At 34.9% G+C, this 20,657-nt stretch overlaps 2 protein-coding genes across 6 annotated transcripts in view; one reads left to right on the forward strand and one right to left on the reverse strand.

Annotated features, from left to right (window-relative positions):
- LOC149958930 (PIH1 domain-containing protein 1-like) overlaps positions 1 to 1,330 on the forward strand; it is a 102,731-nt gene extending 101,401 nt beyond the window's left edge. For both annotated transcript variants that reach the window (XM_090166290.1, XM_090166289.1), the window contains exon 7: positions 1,208 to 1,330. In XM_090166290.1, coding sequence (XP_090022416.1) covers positions 1,208 to 1,240 — 33 coding nt within the window. In that variant the 3' untranslated portion in view covers positions 1,241 to 1,330. The remainder of the gene's footprint in view (positions 1 to 1,207) is intronic.
- Positions 1,331 to 7,070: 5,740 nt separating this feature from the next.
- The window catches only part of LOC149958933 (growth arrest-specific protein 2-like), a 119,979-nt gene continuing 106,392 nt past the window's right edge, over positions 7,071 to 20,657 (reverse strand). For 2 of the 4 annotated variants that reach the window (XM_090166296.1, XM_090166295.1), the window contains exons 5-10: positions 15,427 to 15,568; positions 14,638 to 14,926; positions 13,595 to 13,667; positions 13,432 to 13,530; positions 9,205 to 9,700; positions 7,072 to 8,254 (exon numbers count right to left, since the gene is read on the reverse strand). In XM_090166296.1, the coding sequence (XP_090022422.1) occupies positions 8,094 to 8,254; positions 9,205 to 9,700; positions 13,432 to 13,530; positions 13,595 to 13,667; positions 14,638 to 14,926; positions 15,427 to 15,568 (1,260 nt within the window). In that variant the 3' untranslated portion in view covers positions 7,072 to 8,093. Of the gene's footprint in view, positions 8,255 to 9,204; positions 9,701 to 13,431; positions 13,531 to 13,594; positions 13,668 to 14,637; positions 14,927 to 15,426; positions 15,569 to 20,657 lie in introns of all 4 variants that reach the window. The other 2 variants (XM_090166298.1, XM_090166297.1) reach the window with 2 other exon arrangements.

Raw genomic sequence — 20,657 nt, forward strand, 5'->3', positions numbered from 1 at the left:
ATTAATTACTTAATGGCTTATATTTCAGAAAAAATATTATTGCAATGTGGAAAAAATTAGCCTAACTTTCAACGAAATAAATGATAATCATAAAGTTTGTCATGGATCTTGAGTAAAATTACCTTAAAAAAGTATCAAGATTAAATTTAATTCACTAATTCACTGAATTTTTACAAATTTCCTAAAATTACCTGACCTTTCCCTGACATTGTAGGCTCTTTTTTAAATTCCCTGATTTTCCCCTGTTTTCCTTGACGGTTGGCAACCCTGTATCATAGCACAACTCATAATCTTGTGGATCCCCTAGAATTTCAAATGGAGCCTAATTTGAGAATCACTGGCCTAGCTGATTAATTAATTAAATTAACTAATTAATTAATATTAAATATTTCAAATTGAGGTTTCTTTCAATTCGAAATTTCACTGGACAATAGGCTAGATGGCGCTAATTTTAATATTTGGCAAAGACGATATAATTGGGAATTTAGTTCAAAAACGTTTAACACTATTAAAGCAAGTGTCGGCTCGAGGTGAAGTAGCTCTTTTTTCAACAGATGTCGGTAACGTCGAAATAAAAAACAAGATGCTTAAGCTTCATTTTGACCCAAAAGGCGGGACATAAAAGTACCCTTCGCTTTGATTGGCTCGTTTGTGAATTTGTCTATAACCTAAATTACAATACTTAATTTAAAACATTATATTTTATACGGGATATATAATTTCGGTTAAAGTCCGCTAAGTAGAGTACAAGTTGTCTAATTATAATAATTATAAATGGTTCTCTGACGACGTTATTGTTGCGATATTTGGAAATTTAGCTTCCGTCGCCATAAATAGATGGCACCACGCTCTCCAAAAAATTGCATTTTTCGAAAAACCGAATAGATTTATGGCCGCCTCTAATAACAAGGGTCTTATCATAATACAGGTGGCAATGATAGAGCCGAGAGTTGCTTAAAATTTTATTGTTAAAAACTGTTAATGAAATATCAATTCAGGCGTGAAAAAATAAATATTTTTAGATAATTTTTTATGTATCAAACTGTGGGCGCCATCTGGTGAGACTTCGGGAGTGTAAAAATCGACATCTAATGGCGTTATAAGACCAATTTGTGAAAATGAATTGGTATGCTCAGTGATTGGCATACAAATAATTTTACTTCAAATGTTTTTAAAGGTTAATATTCCCTGTTTTATCTCATTGCAGGTTTTGACTCTGACCCTGATTTGCTCTTCTTAAATCCTTTTTTGGTTATCATTTTTTATTTTTTCAATTACACCGAAACTTTGTGTGTTGTAATTCCATTTACATTCTGTAATAATATTCCATTTAACATCTCACTTCATAGATGATTATTTATTAATAATAATAATTATTCATATGTTATTGGTTAGCATTCTATGGTACCAACATATTCGCTACACATTCTGATAAAACTGTTAAATCTATATAGATACTTTATGCCAGACTTTACAATTTTTCTTTAGATATTTCTGTTATTATGGGTTTGTGGGACCTTTTGTGGGGGTACAAACGTTTTTCTATTGAAATTCTAAATAACCCTTTAGAACTCAATATATATACTAAATTGATCACTATAATAGCCTTTAGAGTATTTGTAAAGATATGTATGGGTTTGTGGGACATTGTGGTACAAAGATTTTCTATAGAAATTGTAAAGAACCCGTTAAAACTCCATAGAGACTTTATGGCAGCCTTTAGAATATTCTATAGATACTTCTGTTATTATGGTTTTACTTTAATATTTTGTGGTGGTACAAACATTTCTGTTCTTATGGGACCTTCTGTGGTAAATTAAATTAAATTCTAAAGAACCCTTTAGAATTCTATAGAGGGTATCAGGGTATACTAGTCTATATAGTCTTTAGAGGGTTTTATAGATATGTATAAACAAATACTTTTGTCAAGTTTATACAGGGATTCTAAAAGTTATTATAGATATACCTAAGTTATTCTAAATAATATATTTAACTGCTCTGAAGGTAATAAATTTTAAAATATTTTCCGAATTTTCGCTTTAGAGCAAAACTATTCTATTTTTTTACCAAATTATCGGAGTCTGGGTAATAGAAATAGGACCCTAATAACCGTTTATCCACAAAATTTCATCTATAACATATTTTTCCTTTACCCAGTACCATAAGTAACATAATAAAATAAGTATGTCAATTAGAAAAAATTACCACCGAACTGATTTTCAGAGCTATTGCGTAATCAAGGTTTAGTTCTCAGCACAGAGCCCCCTAGTGTGTATAAGCCTAATGCAAAATATACTATAGTCAGTTGTGGGTTAAGAAAGGCAAAATATCTAGTACATTTGGCGGAAAGATACTAGTACGAATTTCCGGTAAATCGGAGGAGGGAATTTCGAATTTTGCCCGTTTACAGTTGAATTTCTAAGTATATAATTTGGAAAATACCGTCTATTGCGTTATATTTCCAAGTGATCATTATTTAATTAACATACATAAGATTTCAAAACAGTTGTTATAATTTATTTTTAGTACTGCAAGTGAGGCATTCCTAAAGAAATTCCGTTTGGCGAGTCCAGGGTAAGTATAGAACGGGTAATGCCGAGACTACCTCGTGTGATTTTATGATTGTTTAAAAGCATAATTCTAATAATTCGCTATAATGAAGCATAAAAATAATAATCTTCATTATATATTTATTGATCACGCGTAGGAACCTCTAGGAATTCTACAGAAAATAGGCAAAATTCTAAATTCCCGCCGCCGATTTACCGGAAATTCGTACTAGTATCTTTCCGCCAAATGTTCTAGATATTTTGCCTTTCTTAACCCACAACTGACTATAGTATATTTTGCATTAGGCTTATACACACTAGGGGGCTCTGTGCTGAGAACTAAACCTTGATTACGCAATAGCTCTGAAAATCAGTTCGATGGTAATTTTTCCTAATTGACATACTTATTTTTATTATGTTACTTATGGTACTGGGTAAAGGAAAAATATGTTATAGATGAAATTTTGTGGATGGACAGTGATTGGGGTCCAATTTCTATTACCCAGCCTCCGATAATTTGGTAAAAAATGGAATAGTTTTGCTCTAAAGCGAAAATTCTGAAAATATTTTAAAAGGTATTGGCTTTGGATTACCTTTAGAGCAGTTAAATATAATAACACGCTACTAAGTTCGAGTGCAGTTCCAAATCGGAGGTTGGTGAGAATGTCAGTGTCGAAAATAGGTTCGTTCAGAATATTAGCATTAAAACCATATGAAGTGGCGTAATGTAGACCTAAATAAGATGTGAAATCTCCCAAAAGGAGACGTTGCACTACCCATTCGATTTTTTTCCTTAATTTACCCGAAACTTGTTACAGTTTTACACCAAAATTATTCCAATTTACCCAAAAATGATGAAATTTACCTAAATGTGGTCCAAATTACCCATTTCGTGATTTTAAATTTTTTTAAAAAATTTCGTAGCTAAGAGGACCCTGTGAAACCGAGAAAATCCCATGCTTTTTTAAATGGAGATTTCTTTGTTTTAAGTGGTCAAGAACATTATTGGTTGCCTTGGAACTCGAATGGGTAGTGCAACGTCTCCTTTTGGGAAATTTCATATCTCATATGGGTCTTTATTACGCCCGACTTTGAACAAAATCGGCAATAAACACATCGGGTACTCTCCTTGTTAGTTATGTTACTTATGTCTGTACTAATAATACAAATGCCTATTTCTAGTGTAGTCTCTGGGCACTGCTGGAAGCCTATAGTATAAAAAATATTTCCAAGCCATTGGTCAGGCCTTTTCGAAAGTTGTACAAAAAGTTAGTTATCACCACATTTGAAACAAATCTGACATTTCGCAATTTCATATTTGGGCACGTCGAAGTATCTACCGTACCTCGTACATCTTTTGAAACTTATTTTCAGGACTGGTTTTATGCGCTAAAACTGATTTGCTTATTATTTGCAACATTTGATAGCTGGTGTACATACTGTGAATGTTTAGTAACTTTTTCTGCCATCAGGTGGGCTAAACCCTCCCTCAGCAAATCGCTGTATTGTTAGAATAACGTTTAATCTCAAACATTAAATTTTCATTCGCATATCGGTCGTGAAATAGGCAAATTATAAAATAACAGTTGTTACACGCTTAGAAGTGTCCAAACTGTGCCAAATAGATTCAATTTTGATATTATTTATTACAGTGTGACTTAAAACGCCCATTTTAAATAATTTTTAGAAAATAATGGTCTAAATTTTAAATGTGCTCCAAGCAGATTTTAAGTTATTTATTAAAAAAATTATGTAATGAAAGTTTAAAATTGTTATAATGTAAAGGCAGAATGTATTTAGCGCTGTAAGTATTGACAAGGATGGCTACAGTCTGACTTACGAGAATTTTATATACTTTTCGTAAAATAATTGACATTTTGGAATTCGAAACCAATTTTAGGATATAAAACTAACCCGTTCCATTGGTCTAACCACATTCTTATAAAAAATGTATTTAGAAATGGTCAAACGTACGGTTTTGAGTTGATTCGTCATGTTTAAGATATTTGTTTTAAACTAAAAGGATAATTTATAAATTGTTCAGAACAATTAAAAAATTAATTATTCCATTAAAAACCAACCGGCAAGTAAACTTCATCCAAAAATTGCATAAATCGTGACATTTGCGAGGTTTTCCAACAAAGCTTTGACTGAAGAGTTTTTCGTGTGACAATCTGAAATTTATTTTTCATACTTCACTTGTTCATCCAAAAAATTATTGAAATATTTCACCTTCATCCTACGACCTTTAGCATGAAGTTCAACAACCTTTATTTAATATTTTACTCAAATTCGTCATCGACTGACCCGGATGTATTCAAAGTAATCTACTTTCTTCTTAATATTGACTTATGGTATGACCCATAAAGTAGCACTTCTCCTCATAGACCCTTACATAGCCCAATGCTGGAAGCTGGTAATACGCAACATAATTTATTTTGGCGCCATCTACGATAATTTTTTAAGTTTTGTAGAAAATTAAATAACGTACTCAGCATTTCTATTTCCTGATAGTTGATAGTAACTATAGTACTAAAAAACTACTAGCTTACATCCCTTAATTTGTTCGCCATTGAGTTTTGTCAAGAACGTATTTAGTTTAACAGAGAACAAGCTCGCACAGTGTTCCGAGGGGGGAAATAGTGGAAAATTCCGGCCTGAACAAAATTTAATGGCCAATCTGACCAATAAATATTTTAACCACAAAATACTATAAAATATTAAAAAAATATTTAACTAATGGTCAGATTCTGATAACCATTAGAATAGTCTTAATTTTTTTTGGAATAATTAATTCCAACATTGTAAGTTCAGTGTAAACTAAGACATTTTTACAATAAACTTCTGAAAAATTTAATTCCAATTACTTTTTTAAAGCTTTATTTATTTGCACTATTAGCCAATTTTCCACTATTCGCCATTTTTCCACAATTCGTCACTATTCGACATTTTTCCACTATTCGTCACTATAGGTCAATTTTCCACTTCGCTATTTTTCCACTATTCGCTACTATTCACCAATTTTCCAATATTCGCTAAGATTCACCAATTTTCCACTATTCGCTACTATTCACCAATTTTCCAATATTCGCTAAGATTCATCAATTTTCCACTATTCGCTACTATTCGCCAATTTTCCAATATTCGCTAAGATTCATCAATTTTCCACTATTCGCTACTATTCACCAATTTTCCAATATTCGCTAAGATTCATCAATTTTCCACTATTCGCTACTATTCACCAATTTTCCAATATTCGCTAAGATTCATCAATTTTCCACTATTCGCTACTATTCGCCAATTTTCCAATATTCGCTAAGATTCATCAATTTTCCACTATTCGCTACTATTCACCAATTTTCCAATATTCGCTAAGATTCATCAATTTTCCACTATTCGCTACTATTCACCAATTTTCCAATATTCGCTAAGATTCATCAATTTTCCACTATTCGCTACTATTCGCCAATTTTCCAATATTCGCTAAGATTCATCAATTTTCCACTATTCGCTACTATTCACCAATTTTCCAATATTCGCTAAGATTCATCAATTTTCCACTATTCGCTACTATTCACCAATTTTCCAATATTCGCTAAGATTCATCAATTTTCCACTATTCGCTACTATTCGCCAATTTTCCAATATTCGCTAAGATTCATCAATTTTCCACTATTCGCTACTATTCACCAATTTTCCAATATTCGCTAAGATTCATCAATTTTCCACTATTCGCTACTATTCACCAATTTTCCAATATTCGCTAAGATTCATCAATTTTCCACTATTCGCTACTATTCGCCAATTTTCCAATATTCGCTAAGATTCATCAATTTTCCACTATTCGCTACTATTCACCAATTTTCCAATATTCGCTAAGATTCATCAATTTTCCACTATTCGCTACTATTCACCAATTTTCCAATATTCGCTAAGATTCATCAATTTTCCACTATTCGCTACTATTCGCCAATTTTCCAATATTCGCTAAGATTCATCAATTTTCCACTATTCGCTATTCGCCAATTTTCCAATATTCGCTAAGATTCATCAATTTTCCACTATTCGCTACTATTCACCAATTTTCCAATATTCGCTAAGATTCATCAATTTTCCACTATTCGCTACTATTCGCCAATTTTCCAATATTCGCTAAGATTCATCAATTTTCCACTATTCGCTACTATTCACCAATTTTCCAATATTCGCTAAGATTCATCAATTTTCCACTATTCGCTACTATTCGCCAATTTTCCAATATTCGCTAAGATTCATCAATTTTCCACTATTCGCTACTATTCACCAATTTTCCAATATTCGCTAAGATTCATCAATTTTCCACTATTCGCTAAGATTCATCAATTTTCCACTATTCGCTACTATTCGCCAATTTTCTACTATTCGCCACTGGCCTGGACTTCTCTCCAATAAGGTGGCCTCGTTCGACTGGTGATTCAATAGTGGTTTAGTTCAACAAGTTATCCAAATAAAAACTACACAATATGATACATTTCACTTTATTTTTTAAACTATATCCAAATATTATTCTAAATAAAAATCTTTAAAAATGCTTAGACGAAAAATAAGACGTATAAAGCTAAATTAAAAACTTATTTATATAAAAAAAGCTTTTTTTATCGTTAAACTATCAAATAAATCGAAATAAAAGTAAACATTATAATTTGTACAAATGGCTGAAAAATTTACATCTTATCTTTCGGACTATTTACAATGGCTAAAACTAGAAATTACAAAAAATATCTTTTGTTTTTAATACGAAGTTATTTTTGATTTAAATTGCGAATTATTCTAAAGACTTAAATCGTAAACAAAAATTAAGTTTAGTTACGAAAGAACAAAGTTTAACTTTCGGGGGTATTTGTATATATATATATATTTTAAATATTTTTGCTATCTTACACTGGGTTGTTTTCCTATGAGATATTTTGTCACAGTTAGAAGGCTATTTATTAATATTACAATATAAATATTAATTAATATTAATTTTAATTAATATTAACTAATAATTAACGATATTTAAGTTAATTCCGGGTTTTTTAATTTCTTTGAAATATTTAAAACATTATCCGATTAAAAACTTAAACAATCCTTTCATAAATTGATTAAAACGAAAAATATGTTACCACGGTAACGCGAATTAAATAATTTTTATGACGACCTATTAAGTTATTTTCTTAGTTGCCATGACATTTTTTTAAAAATATATAAAATCATATTGGAATGCGTAAAAAAATTATTATATAATTAATCACATTTTTTTTATATCCCGACTTGATTTAATTGACATTAACTTAATGTTAAATTTAAGCGAAGTCGATTAATGTTTTGTTTCCCTTAAATCCTGCTCCTTCTAAATAGTGGATTAGGAAAAGATGAGCTCTTTTGGTCTCCCTACAATTTATACAATTAGCTGTGGTTTTTCGTATTTTAGACAGTTCCATTATGAGGTGATAAGATCAAGGGTGTTTAAGGGGCTATTTGATAGTTGGTGTGGTCAGTCCGCGTGGTTGAGGGGGGCGGGGTTCAGCTGTGGCTTTTCCGGTGTCCAGCGATTTGACCACTACTGGGACGGCGGGTGATTGAAGGTCTGAGGTTGCCAGCTGTGTGCAATGCCGCGGTGGACACTCTGACCGTCTTCGTCACCGAACTTCCATTCAAGGGACTGGACATTTGGCGAGTCAGGGCTGAGGGAAAGAAAAAGTCGTTTATCGCTCAAAAATAGGCATCTATGGCCCTGCTGACGTCAGAGATTGCAGCGCCTTCCCGCGATATTTTTCTTTATTTGAAATTACGACGTCAGAAATAGAATTAAGGTACGTCATAAAGTAATTTTTTCCATTAATTTAGAGCGTGAATTCGCTGATTAATAGGCATTGATAGCTCTACAGACGTCAGAGATTGCAGCGCCTTCCCGCGATATTTTTCTTTATTTGAAATTACGACGTCAGAAATAGAATTAAGGTACGTCATAAAGTAATTTTTTCCATTAATTTAGAGCGTGAATTCGCTGATTAATAGGCATTGATAGCTCTACAGACGTCAGAGATTGCAGCGCCTTCCCGCGATATTTTTCTTTATTTGAAATTACGACGTGAGAAGTAAAATTACGATACGTCATAAAGTAATTTATTTCTATTAATTTAGAGCGTGATTTCACTGATTAATAGGCATAGATAGCTCTGCTGACGTCAGAGATTGCAGCGCCTTCCCGCGATATATTCCATTACTTGAAATTACGATAGGTCATAAAGTAATTTATTTCCATTAATTTAGAGCGTGAATTCGATGATTAATAGCCATTGATAGCTCTGCTGACACCATAGATTGCATCGCCCCCGAGACTTCTTCCACGGCGCTACAATTTATGACGTCAGAAGTAGAATTATGGTACGTCATAAAATAATATATTTTAAATTTATAATTTTTAGCGTTAAAGGGAGTATAAATTTCCAAATTTTTGGTGCATCACATAATTTCACACCTGGTTTATCATACGCCTAGGAAATACGGCGCTAGTTACGTTAGAAACTAGTAAGGTAATGTAACCCAAAATTTAAATAAATATTTAGGGTTTCAGCGTTGAAGGTTGCATTCCCTTTAAATCAACGATTCCTAAACGACGTAGGTAGCTTACAAGACGATTTGGATCCATTAGATGAAGTGGTACTCCTGAACGAAGAGTAAACGCTGGAACCGTTGGTGTTCATCGTACTGATCTTCCCGTTGGTCACTTCCGGCGTTTTGGCCCGGTACTTGGACCTGATTTGCAGATAGGAATCGGGACTCACGCCTCTGTTGGCCGAGCAACCACCAAGCAGGGCGCCGGAAGAAGCTCTCCTGTGAGCCCCGTTGGTCGTCATCGTCGCCATGGAGGCTGTCCCTCGCTTGGATTCCATGACGTTGGTCAAGCTGGACATGATAGCCGAGGCGCTGACCGGTCTGCTGTTGGTGTGGTTGGCACCGGGAAAGGACTGGCGCGAGGCCAGGGGTTTCTTGACCAAGCTGGCTTCGTTGAAGGACTGCCGCCTGCTGACTACGTTGACCTGGCAGGGCTCGTGTCTGGTCAAGTAGTGCTCCAGGGTGTCCCAACCCCCGCCCACCCTGACCATCACGTGACGTCCTTTCAACAACTGAAAATAGGAACAGAACGTTATGTCAGTGTTTGCATTAACCAAAAATTTATTCGGGTGATCAGATAATATTTAGTTGCAAATGATTCCCCGCCTACACTGACAAGGAGATTACCCGAGGTGTTTATTGCCGATTTTGTTCAAAGTCGGGCGTAATGTAGACCTATATGAGATATGAAATTCCCCAAAATAAGACGTTGCATTACCCATTCGATTTGCCATGGCAACCGAACATGTTTTTGACCACTTAAAGCAAAAAAGGCATGGGATTTTCTCGGTTCACAAAATTGGTAATTTGGACCACATTTAGGTAAATTTCATCAAATTTGGGAAAATTGGAACATTTTTTAGGTAAAATTGTAACAATGTTTGGGTAAAATAAGGAAAATATCTTATTATCTCATATTGGTCTACATTAAGCCCGACTTGGAACAAAATCGGCAATAAACACCTCGGATACTCTCCTTGTGAGAGACAGCCCGTGGTTGATTCAATTGGCCTTTCTATAAAGTAACATTGGCCTTCTTGTTTAGATGTATCGGGCGCGTCACTCGTGACGTAGAAGTGACCTTTCACTATGATAGCCAATAGACGCTAGGATAAACTCTATGTCTTATTCAACTTGTTTAAAGTTCCACGCGCGCGTCTTGATATTTTAGCATAAACGGGCTCGAGCGAATTCACGCGCGCTCTCGGAAATAAAAGAAATGCGCGAGCCTTTTACGCTAAAATATGACACGAATTAAAATTCGATGAGTCTTCCTTTTTATAAAGATCTATAACCTTCAAATCTGAACTGAACTCCTACGTATCTCGTGACGAAGGCGATACATTAAAACAAGTTCGGCAAGCGTAATGACTTTATAGAAAGGCTTATTATTGCAGTTTCATTTATGATAGGTCACACTTTAGGTCAATAGTGTGCCGTTTCCATAGGCGTAGCTAGGGGGGGGGGCAGGGTGGGCCGGGCCCACCCTAAAAAGCTTTGGGCCCACCCTAGAAAAATACCCTTCCTCATTCTGTTTGTCTCTGGGAAAGTAAAAAGGTTAGAGGTGATAGGTTTTATTTTCACTTTCATTTCGAAAATTCTAGAATGTGCGATTTCGATAGGCTAATCCAACCGGGCGAATCTTATCTTTTAAGATCTAAAACAAAGTCCTGGATGACCAAGTCTACAAAAAAAGAAGCGTCAGTTCCGTCTTGCTTTTAATAAAATAAAAATAAAATACGAATTTTGCTTCATCAGTCCGACGGCTACTAACGTAGCAATAACCGTGAGGTAGACCGTAGAAGTCCGTTTTATCCTAGTGTGTTCAGTCTGAATATTACCCCTAATGAAATCGGATTATAACGTAAGTTCTTTTTTTTCTGTTTTTATTACACACATATTGTAATTGGTTAACAAATTTAACAACCTGAATTAACCGTTTAAAATCGAAAGATCCAACCAGGGTTGAAATTAAATAATACAAAGTGAAACTATAACTATCGTTTCCCTCGAGCGTTCGATATTTTTCTTATGTAGTAGGGTGAACGACCACCGAAGATAAAATAAAAATTTGTTTAGGTAAGACTAATATACCGTTGTATATAATCCCTGTTTGTTCTCAATAATGGTAAGTATCTAAGTAGGATAAGATGGGAAAATATAATTTTGAAATCTTTATAGTTATTCGGAATTCGGACGTTCATGTGCGTGTTTTTGAGAATTGATTAGTTTAATTATCTACTTATCTAATTATTTTCCAAAACCTGTACATATTCTAAGAAGGTAAAAATTAGGAAGTTACGCATGCGCTGATAGTCAGTGACCACCTTGCCGTGGCCGGCCGATTATGGCCCCCCCTAGGAAAAATCCCTAGCTACGCCAATGGCCGTTTCGCAAGGTTTGTCAATGCTAAAATCAAATAAACTTTTGAAGTTGATCCACTTGACAAAAACATTATAAAACCCTATTAAAATAGGCAGTTAAATATTTCCTAGCTTTGGCTTAAAGCAAGTGCCGGCTCGACGTGAACTAGCTCTTTTTTCAACAGATGTCGCTAGCGTCGAAATCAAAACAAGATGCTTAAGCTACATTTTGACCCAAATGACGGGATATAAAAGTACCCCTCGCGTTGACTGGCTCGTTTGTAAATTTACCATAACTTAAATTATAGTAATTTTTAACAATATATTTTATATGGGTTATATAATTTAGGTTAAAGTCCATTAACTAGAGCATAAGTTTGCAAAAGTTCTATAACGACGTTATTGTTTCGCTATTTTGAGTTTAGCTTCCTTCGCCATTAATAGATGGCACCACGCTCTCCAGTAAAATAGATTTATTTGAATAATCGGATAGCGTCATGGCCATCTCTAATAACAAGGTCCTTATCAAAATGCAGGTGGCAATGATAGAGTCGAAAGTTGCTTTAAAGGCTCAGATAATATCTTGAATAGTCAGGGAATTTGAAAATATGTATGCAATCCTATAAGTTTGGAAGATAATTGTCAGTTTCAGTGTTTCACTTTGAAGAAATTCCTTGGAATGGTATTTATAAATTGGACGTACAGACTTTGTTTGACACTTAACCCTAGGCGTCGCGATGGCTGATATTTCAGTATCAACATGTCCGCTATTCTAGATCACCTCGCAGTCGTTTTAGCCGATGATTTATACACATTCTTCCCATTTTTCTAAGGGGGCTTCTGCTAGAGGAGCACAGGAAGAAGTGTCGTAGACAGATTTCAATGATGACGGTGAAACTCTTCTTATATTGGTGAAATTTTTAAAGAAACCATTATAGTCAGTTAAACAACGATATTTCATTAATTGGGTTAATATTATATTTAAAGTAATGCTATATTTTGATGAACATATTATTAACGTACGTTATCTTAGCTATATTCAAAAAAATTAAAATTTGGCCCATGTGCAAAATACTATATCAAAGGGTACAAAAGTGGCTTACGGAAAGTTAAGTGGCAGATGCTGCTCAAACTGCACTGTGACAATGTAGTTTGATTTTTGCGGTTATGTGTAATGAAGGAAATTTAAAGATAAAACGGTTTATGTTCGATGTTTTCAATATTCAAATATTTAATTACCGCTTTTGGTATTTTATTTCTAACTTTTCCTAATTATAAAAGGTGTTCAACAACGATTGCACTAACAAAACAAAGCAATTTTCGGCTCTTATCATTGCCACCTGTATTATGATAAGGCCCCTGTTATTTTAGATGGAAATGAATCTTCGAAAAAGCTAATTTACTGGAGAGTGTGGTACCATCTATTAACTGTGAAGGAAGCTAAATCAATAACATCGTCAAAGAACCATTTATAATTAATATAACAACTTATACTCCACTTATTTCACTTTAACCTAAATTATATATCGTAATATAAAAAATCTTGTAAAAAAATTACTATATTTTAGATTATTGTAAAATTTATAAACGAGCCAATCAACGCGATGGGTACATTTATGTCCCGTCTTTCGGGCCATAAGTATCTTGTTTTGATTTCGACGCTAGCGACATCTGTTGAAAAAAGAGCCACTTCACGTCGAGCCGACAGCTTAAACAAACTGTCAATAATATCTTGGAAAAAACGGGGTTCTAATCAAGCAGTTAAAAAGGACTTATGAACAAAGTCACAGTGAGAACCATGGCTCAATTATCAATAAAGAACTTATTTAGGTTGAATGAGAACGTACGCACCAATCCATTTAAAGAAGTAAGTTACTCACCCGGATGTAGACAGTCTTGCCGGCGATTTTGTACCTTCCCTCGCTGATCCTTTTGATTCGCGACGTGTCTTCGCAAACGCTTTTGGCAACGTGCATCACCTAAAATTATTAAATTAATTAAGCAATTAATTTAAACGCTACTTTTCTCATTGAGCCTTCATACTTTTTTGTCTAACTCCGAAGCTGCCGGCGGTGTTCCGGAACCACTGGAACCGTTTCGACTTGGCGAACTTCTGCTAAATTTTGATCAAGTCATTAAATTTGAATTACCAGAAATGAATGAGTAGAATTAGTTTTATAGCTAGGATAAAGTTGAATACGCGATGCAACTAATAAGTCCAAGCAAGTCAGCAGGGGGAATTAGGTTTAATCAAAAGTGACATAATTTGCAAAAGCGTGACAAATCCCTGTACTTTCGTATGCTAAAGGTTTAATGAATGCTCGACTCGAGATCGAACACATAAAAGACTATTTGTTGTCGCCTTTCTGGATCTTTTTTTAGTCTATGGTATTATATCGTAGGTAGATGGCGATAGCATCTCCACAGAACGACGAAAAATCAAAAAATACACTAACTTTGACTAGTGCTACTTAGTTCCCCCGTTCCTCACTACGAGGCGTTATTTGTTGGTTTTAACTTCCTTCCCTCCCCAAGGCATACTTCCCCCTCTCCCCTCCCAACTTGTATTTCGCTCGTAACATTCATTACGAAATACGTCCGATTGACACACTTTTGGTTTAATACCGAGGGGCAGCTCACTCCAATGATTATTAGGACACCCTCGTATGATTAAATCATGATTAAATTAAAATTAAATCTATAGCTTTGCCTGTCAATTTTCAATCATGATTATTAGGACACCCTGTAACATAGTGATCTGCCCCTCGATTATAACTACGGCAGTTATTGCTACCATAACTCAGTTTCAACTAAATCAGGCGTGAACATATCTACTTTTAAAACATCGCCATTTTGAAGGTCAGGATGACCATTTTGAAGGTCAAGATCATCGTGATTATATTAGCTATATTTTATAATAGTGTTTTGGTATATTTTCGAGATTAACATTTTGAAGGTCAAGTTCACCGTTTTCAAGGTCAAGATCGACATTTACCAAGACCGGCCATGTTGACGCCTCTGAACTAAATCCTAGTCCACCTTTGAGACTACTATTGGCGAAAAGCCCCCTTGGCGGGGAGACTAACCTCGGCGAACTCCTGGGCGAACTGCCTCCAGAGGGTATCCTGGTCCTTGAGGTGCCGTTGCTACCGTAGGACATGGCGGACTCCGTCCGGCTCCTGCAGAGCAAGATGGGTGACGACGACGCCCTCGACGAGCAGTTGGAGGCGGTCTCTTCGGACTCCCCGCCCCCGTACTCGTCCTCGATCTCCTTCTCCAATTTGACCAGACCCGGAGGCTCCACCCCGAATCGGGACGCGATCCTTCCGATCTCCAACAGACACAGCACCACCGTTCGCGGCTGTTGGTGCAGAACTGCAAAATAAAAATAGTTCACGTGAGTAAATTCGATAAATTCCAAGGTGTACACCGTACAAACGTTTCAAAAAAATCTACAAAGCTCTACAAAGACTTTATCAAATATCTTCGGGCGGCGTCAAACATCTTCGGGGTGGCGCCCCGGCACCAGAGACTTTAGGGGGCTCTATAACCTTTAGAATGTTTTATAGATATTTCCCAGAAAAACGTCTAAAATATTTTGGATTACTAAAGATTTTAAGGTACTTTATAGCCCTGGGAGTTTCAAAGCAAAATATCTTCGGAAGGTATTCGCGAAGCCAATATCTTCGGAAGGTATTCGCAAAGCCAATATCTTCGGAAGGTATTCGCAAAGCCAATATCTTCAGAAGGTATTTTATAGCTATTTTAGAAACTGTGGCTATTAGATTTATACGTTAAGGTTTTTTCTTTAAACCTTAAATGGGGCGTTTTGCGTGTTGTATTTTAAATAATACATTGGTATTTAAAGTACTAACCCAGACCGTCTGACTCGAAAATGATGGCCTCGTGAACGCCAATTCTTCGACACCAACGCAGGAAGTTCTCCATGTTGTCCCGGGCGTAAAACGACTGCGGTTTGGCGTTCTCCCAGCATTTGAATTTCATCGACGGGAACGGCTAGTATTAAAAAAAGATATTTAAATATTTTTATTATTTTTTTGTTTTTTTTTAAATGGTTAACTTGTTCAGTAATACAGTTGTACCGCAACACATCTTGGCATATGTATTTAATAATTATATTAGAGATTAGTGTACGTTTCGATATTAGGAATTTGAAATAATATTCTTAATAATAGCACATGATTAATCATGGTTTAACAATTTTAATTTAAACGACAAATTATAAATGATGGATATTATTTACTTATGATTTTACTTATTGATATTTTTATACGTTTAACAAGTAATCGTTTATTGGCTTAGCGAGCGAGAACTAGTAAATTCGAAATTTTTGGTAGTTGTTTAACGGCATAACTTCAAAAAAGTTGCTGTGTAGCATTTAATGTAATTTGTAACACACTTTTGAAAGCACTTAAAAGCACTTAAAGGGAATTGCCACCAAAACCAAAATTTACGAGGTTCTTTATACAGAATGATAGAAAATATATTAATGATTATGTCCATGAAATTTTATAGTTATTGGAAAAGTATTTAAAAAGTTACGCTACTTTTTCCGCAACCTACATCAAACGGCTCCAAAAATTTCAGAAATCGCGGTTGAACCTACGTGCAGCGCCAAAAGAATGAAGCGGCAAAAATTTGAGAAAAAGCGGCGTGTAAGGCATATTAAAAACACGATTAACTACAATCTACGAATATAACTCGGTTAAAAAGCGAAGGAGAATGTCGTAGCAGACAACAGTTCCGACCGAAAAACGATAAAACCGGGTAAAATAATATTTCGTTCACGAGATGGCGCTGCAGGTAGGTTCAACCAAGCGGTTCTGAGATTCTCGAGTCTGGGGGATAAAACACGAAACTTGGTTGCTAATAATAAATCAAATACTGGAAATATTAACATGAAATTTTTGGTATAACCATTTTCGGACGTTCTCTATCCATTTAAATGGTTGTTAACCAATTTTAAACATTTATGTCTAGATATAGGCACCTATAAAATAGCGTTTTTTACCAAATAAAATACTTCGTATGCATTTTTTAAATTTAATAAGAGTTTTCGACGTTCGTGTAAGATTAAAGTGTAGTATCTTGCAGCGTCGACCAAATATATGACTCCAAATTAAATAATGGTTTGAGATTTAATAATTTTCTTCAAAGTTTGGTTAAGATTTTAAAGTGGTAGTATCTTTTACCAACACCAGAAAAAGATTGAATCGACCCATACGACTCAATTAAGTCATAAGCTAATTACAGAGAAATTCCAAGATACCCATGACTTGCTTAGTCAATTTAAAAACTCTTTATTTCCTCAATTTTCCAAGTAATTTGAATTTTCCTGGAACCAATTATCCACGTTTTTCCTTTAATATTTTTAATTGTTTTATTTCGAATGATATCGTTATAAATTAGGCAAATGATTTGATACAATGGGAGTTATTTTTAGAGTCGAGTAATTCAGGAAATGGTCCATTAACCTTTAACCCCCACAATTTTTTTTTTATTTTTTTTTATAAAAGATATTTTTACTAACCATGAACGTACGAGTTTAAGCATGACAATTTTTATGTTATTGAGAACGTACGAGTTTAACCATGAAAATATTTATGTTATTGAGAACGTACGAGTTTAACCATGAAAATATTTATGTTATTGAGAACGTATGAGTCTAACCATGAAAGTATTTATGTTATTGACGACGTACGAGTCTAACCATGAAAGTATTTATGTTATTGACGACGTACGAGTCTAACCATGAAAGTATTTATGTTATTGACGACGTACGAGTCTAACCATGAAAGTATTTATGTTATTGACGACGTACGAGTCTAACCATGAAAGTATTTATGTTATTGACGACGTACGAGTCTAACCATGAAAGTATTTATGTTATTGACGACGTACGAGTCTAACCATGAAAGTATTTATGTTATTGAGGACGTACGAGTCTAACCATGACAGTATTTATGTTATTGAGAACGTACGAGTCTAACCATGAAAGTATTTATGTTATTGACGACGTACGAGTCTAACCATGAAAGTATTTATGTTATTGACGACGTACGAGTCTAACCATGAAAGTATTTATGTTATTGACGACGTACGAGTCTAACCATGAAAGTATTTATGTTATTGAGGACGTACGAGTCTAACCATGAAAGTATTTATGTTATTGAGGACGTACGAGTCTAACCATGACAGTATTTATGTTATTGAGAACGTACGAGTCTAACCATGAAAGTATTTATGTTATTGACGACGTACGAGTCTAACCATGAAAGTATTTATGTTATTGACGACGTACGAGTCTAACCATGAAAGTATTTATGTTATTGACGACGTACGAGTCTAACCATGAAAATATTTATGTTATTGACGACGTACGAGTCTAACCGTGAAAGTATTTATGTTATTGACGACGTACGAGTCTAACCATGAAAGTATTTATGTTATTGACGACGTACGAGTCTAACCATGAAAATATTTATGTTATTGACGACGTACGAGTCTAACCGTGAAAGTATTTATGTTATTGACGACGTACGAGTCTACTTTCAAAGCCCGCTATCTCGATATAAGCTTAATCTTTCGAACAGTAACCCTTCAATTTATCCCTATTCCATATTTCCACTTAGTTCCGGTCATTAGAACTATTAAACTGTTAATTAAGTTGCACAACTTTAATAAAAGCTAAATTTGACGATTTATTTAAATCATAAAATAGGTTTTTAACGCGAATTTCAGATAGGCCCAGTTACTCCTTATAAACCGGTAGAACCGTACGTTCTCAATGAGCCTAAATACGTTCTTAATAATAATCGGTATAGCTTAGCTTCGTTACAGATATTAGAGCTCAGGAGTCCTAACTTCCTAAGCAATATACGGACAGACGGTACATTGCTAATTTTAAAAAAAATGTATACTATATTGTTCTTTTACTATTAAGACACCACCTTCGGCCTAAGTCATCAAGCGACTTTTAAAGCTATTAATTCAGGTGGCCGGGTTACATGGGTAGGAGGGTGGTGGCAAGCCCCGCAAGCCCCGCAAGCCACGCGAGCCAACAGCTCCCTACACTCACTATTAAAGTTTTTTTTAAAGGGGTAACTGAATATCTCGGGGGAAACCCCTTAAACCAGTGGGGAGAGAACTTGCAAACTCAATGCAGAAGGAGTTGTTCCGAGTTTTCACCCAGTGCCCCAAGTTGGGAATCTAACCCGGCTCCTCTTGCTGCGAGGCAAAAGTGCTAACCACACCGTTTTTTCTGAATTACTCGACTCGAATAAGAGAAAGTTTCCGCTTAATCAAGTACTCGATTACTCGACTACTTCAATATTGCTCGACTCGATACCAGACTAGTTTGCCTGAAACCACTACTCGCACCTCGACTCGCACAGCCCTAACCGTCCCCTCATTTGTTGGTCTAAGTTCGGAATCCACGTAGTTTTATTTGAGTAGACAAGTTTCCCAAAGTGGCCACCACAGCGCTGGCGTCAGGCATTACTCTAAGCTGACTGGCCCCCTCATTTGTTGGTCTAAGTTCGGAATCCACGTAGTTTTATTTGAGTAGACAAGTTTCCCAAAGTGGCCACCACAGCGCTGGCGTCAGGCATTACTCTAAGCTGACTGGCCCCCTCATTTGTTGGTCTAAGTTCGGAATTTCCTCCCGTTTTCAAGCTGCTTTGTTAAATGAAGCAATTGTTATTTTTATCTTCATTATTGGGCGGATATTTGGGCATTTTGTTTTTGAGCGGAGATAAAGAAATGAGAAAGCGAGGATAAGAGAGTGTCAGAATTGTTAACAAGACTCTTTTGTCTTTTTTGCCAAACAGCGTCGCTTTCGTTAATATTCAAATGATACGAGTCAATGAACCTAAAACGGAATTCCATTTTCATCATTTGCAAAAAAACGTTGACCTCGTATGCAAATATTTTCCAGTTTCATAGCTATGGTTTAATGCAAAGTATTAAAAGTCGAATTGTAATAATTATTATATTATAATTAATAATAAAGATGAATTTGTTTTCTTATTAATGTAATTGTCTACTCGAGAAGTACGACATTTTCAATTTTGCATCTCACAATTGTCAGTGATTTCAGAAATCAGAAACTGATTTTGATATGTCAGTCAGGTGTCAAATAATGAGGCCGAAAGTGTTAAATACAGACATGGCGAATAATACTTTTCCTGGCTTATATGCCAAATAGTGGCAAATAATACATTTTAATAAAAATAAAAAACATTAAATGAAAAATATATTTGTGCTATTTTAGACAAATATACTGGATTAGTTGCCAGGTTTTGGGCTAGAAACTCAATTGTAGCCCAATTTAGTTATTTCTTTTGGCTATTTTTCAACGATTTTTTCCGAGTTTGAATTAGTCCGCTATAAGTGTTTTAACAGGTTCTTTTGTGAAAAATTTAAACATTATCTCACATGTAAGTGATGCTACATATCTGAAAGATATTATTTACATCATTTAAATGCATTAGTCACTTTTTGCCACTGACATGGACTTTATTCTAAAAAAGTGACCTATAGGTAGTGTTACCTAAAGGTCACTTTTTTAGATATGTAGCATCACTTACATGTGAGATAATGTTTCAATTTTTCACAAAAGAATCTTTTAAAACACTTATAACGATTTCCAAAATAATTTTTCTTTAGAGTGTACGGGATTTGTACCAATAACGAACTCATCGTGTCTACTAGGACTCAAAATAATTGTGTTTTGTGCGATTTATTTCGGACGCCCTAACTAATGCTAGATTTTAAAACAATTATTTCCTATAAAAATTACCTTTTATATTAAATCTGAAAATAAATGGAAATATTTAAAGTAACTGTCGCCTCTATCATTGCCATCTGTATTATGAAAAGACCCCTGTTAATAGAGATGGCAATGAATCTATCAGATTCTTCGAAAAAAAGTGACTTTGGCGGAGAGCGTGGTGCCATCTATTAATGGTCAAGGAAGTTAAATTCAAAATAGCCTTATGATAACGTCGTCAGAGAGTCATTGTAGAGTATTATATCTAAACAACTTTTGCTCTATTTAGTTGGCTTTAACTTAAATTATATATCC

Source organism: Leiobunum rupestre, chromosome 2, assembly GCF_980474605.1.
Source record: "Leiobunum rupestre chromosome 2, qqLeiRupe1.1.hap1, whole genome shotgun sequence".
In the NCBI taxonomy this organism is placed as follows: domain Eukaryota; kingdom Metazoa; phylum Arthropoda; class Arachnida; order Opiliones; family Sclerosomatidae; genus Leiobunum; species Leiobunum rupestre.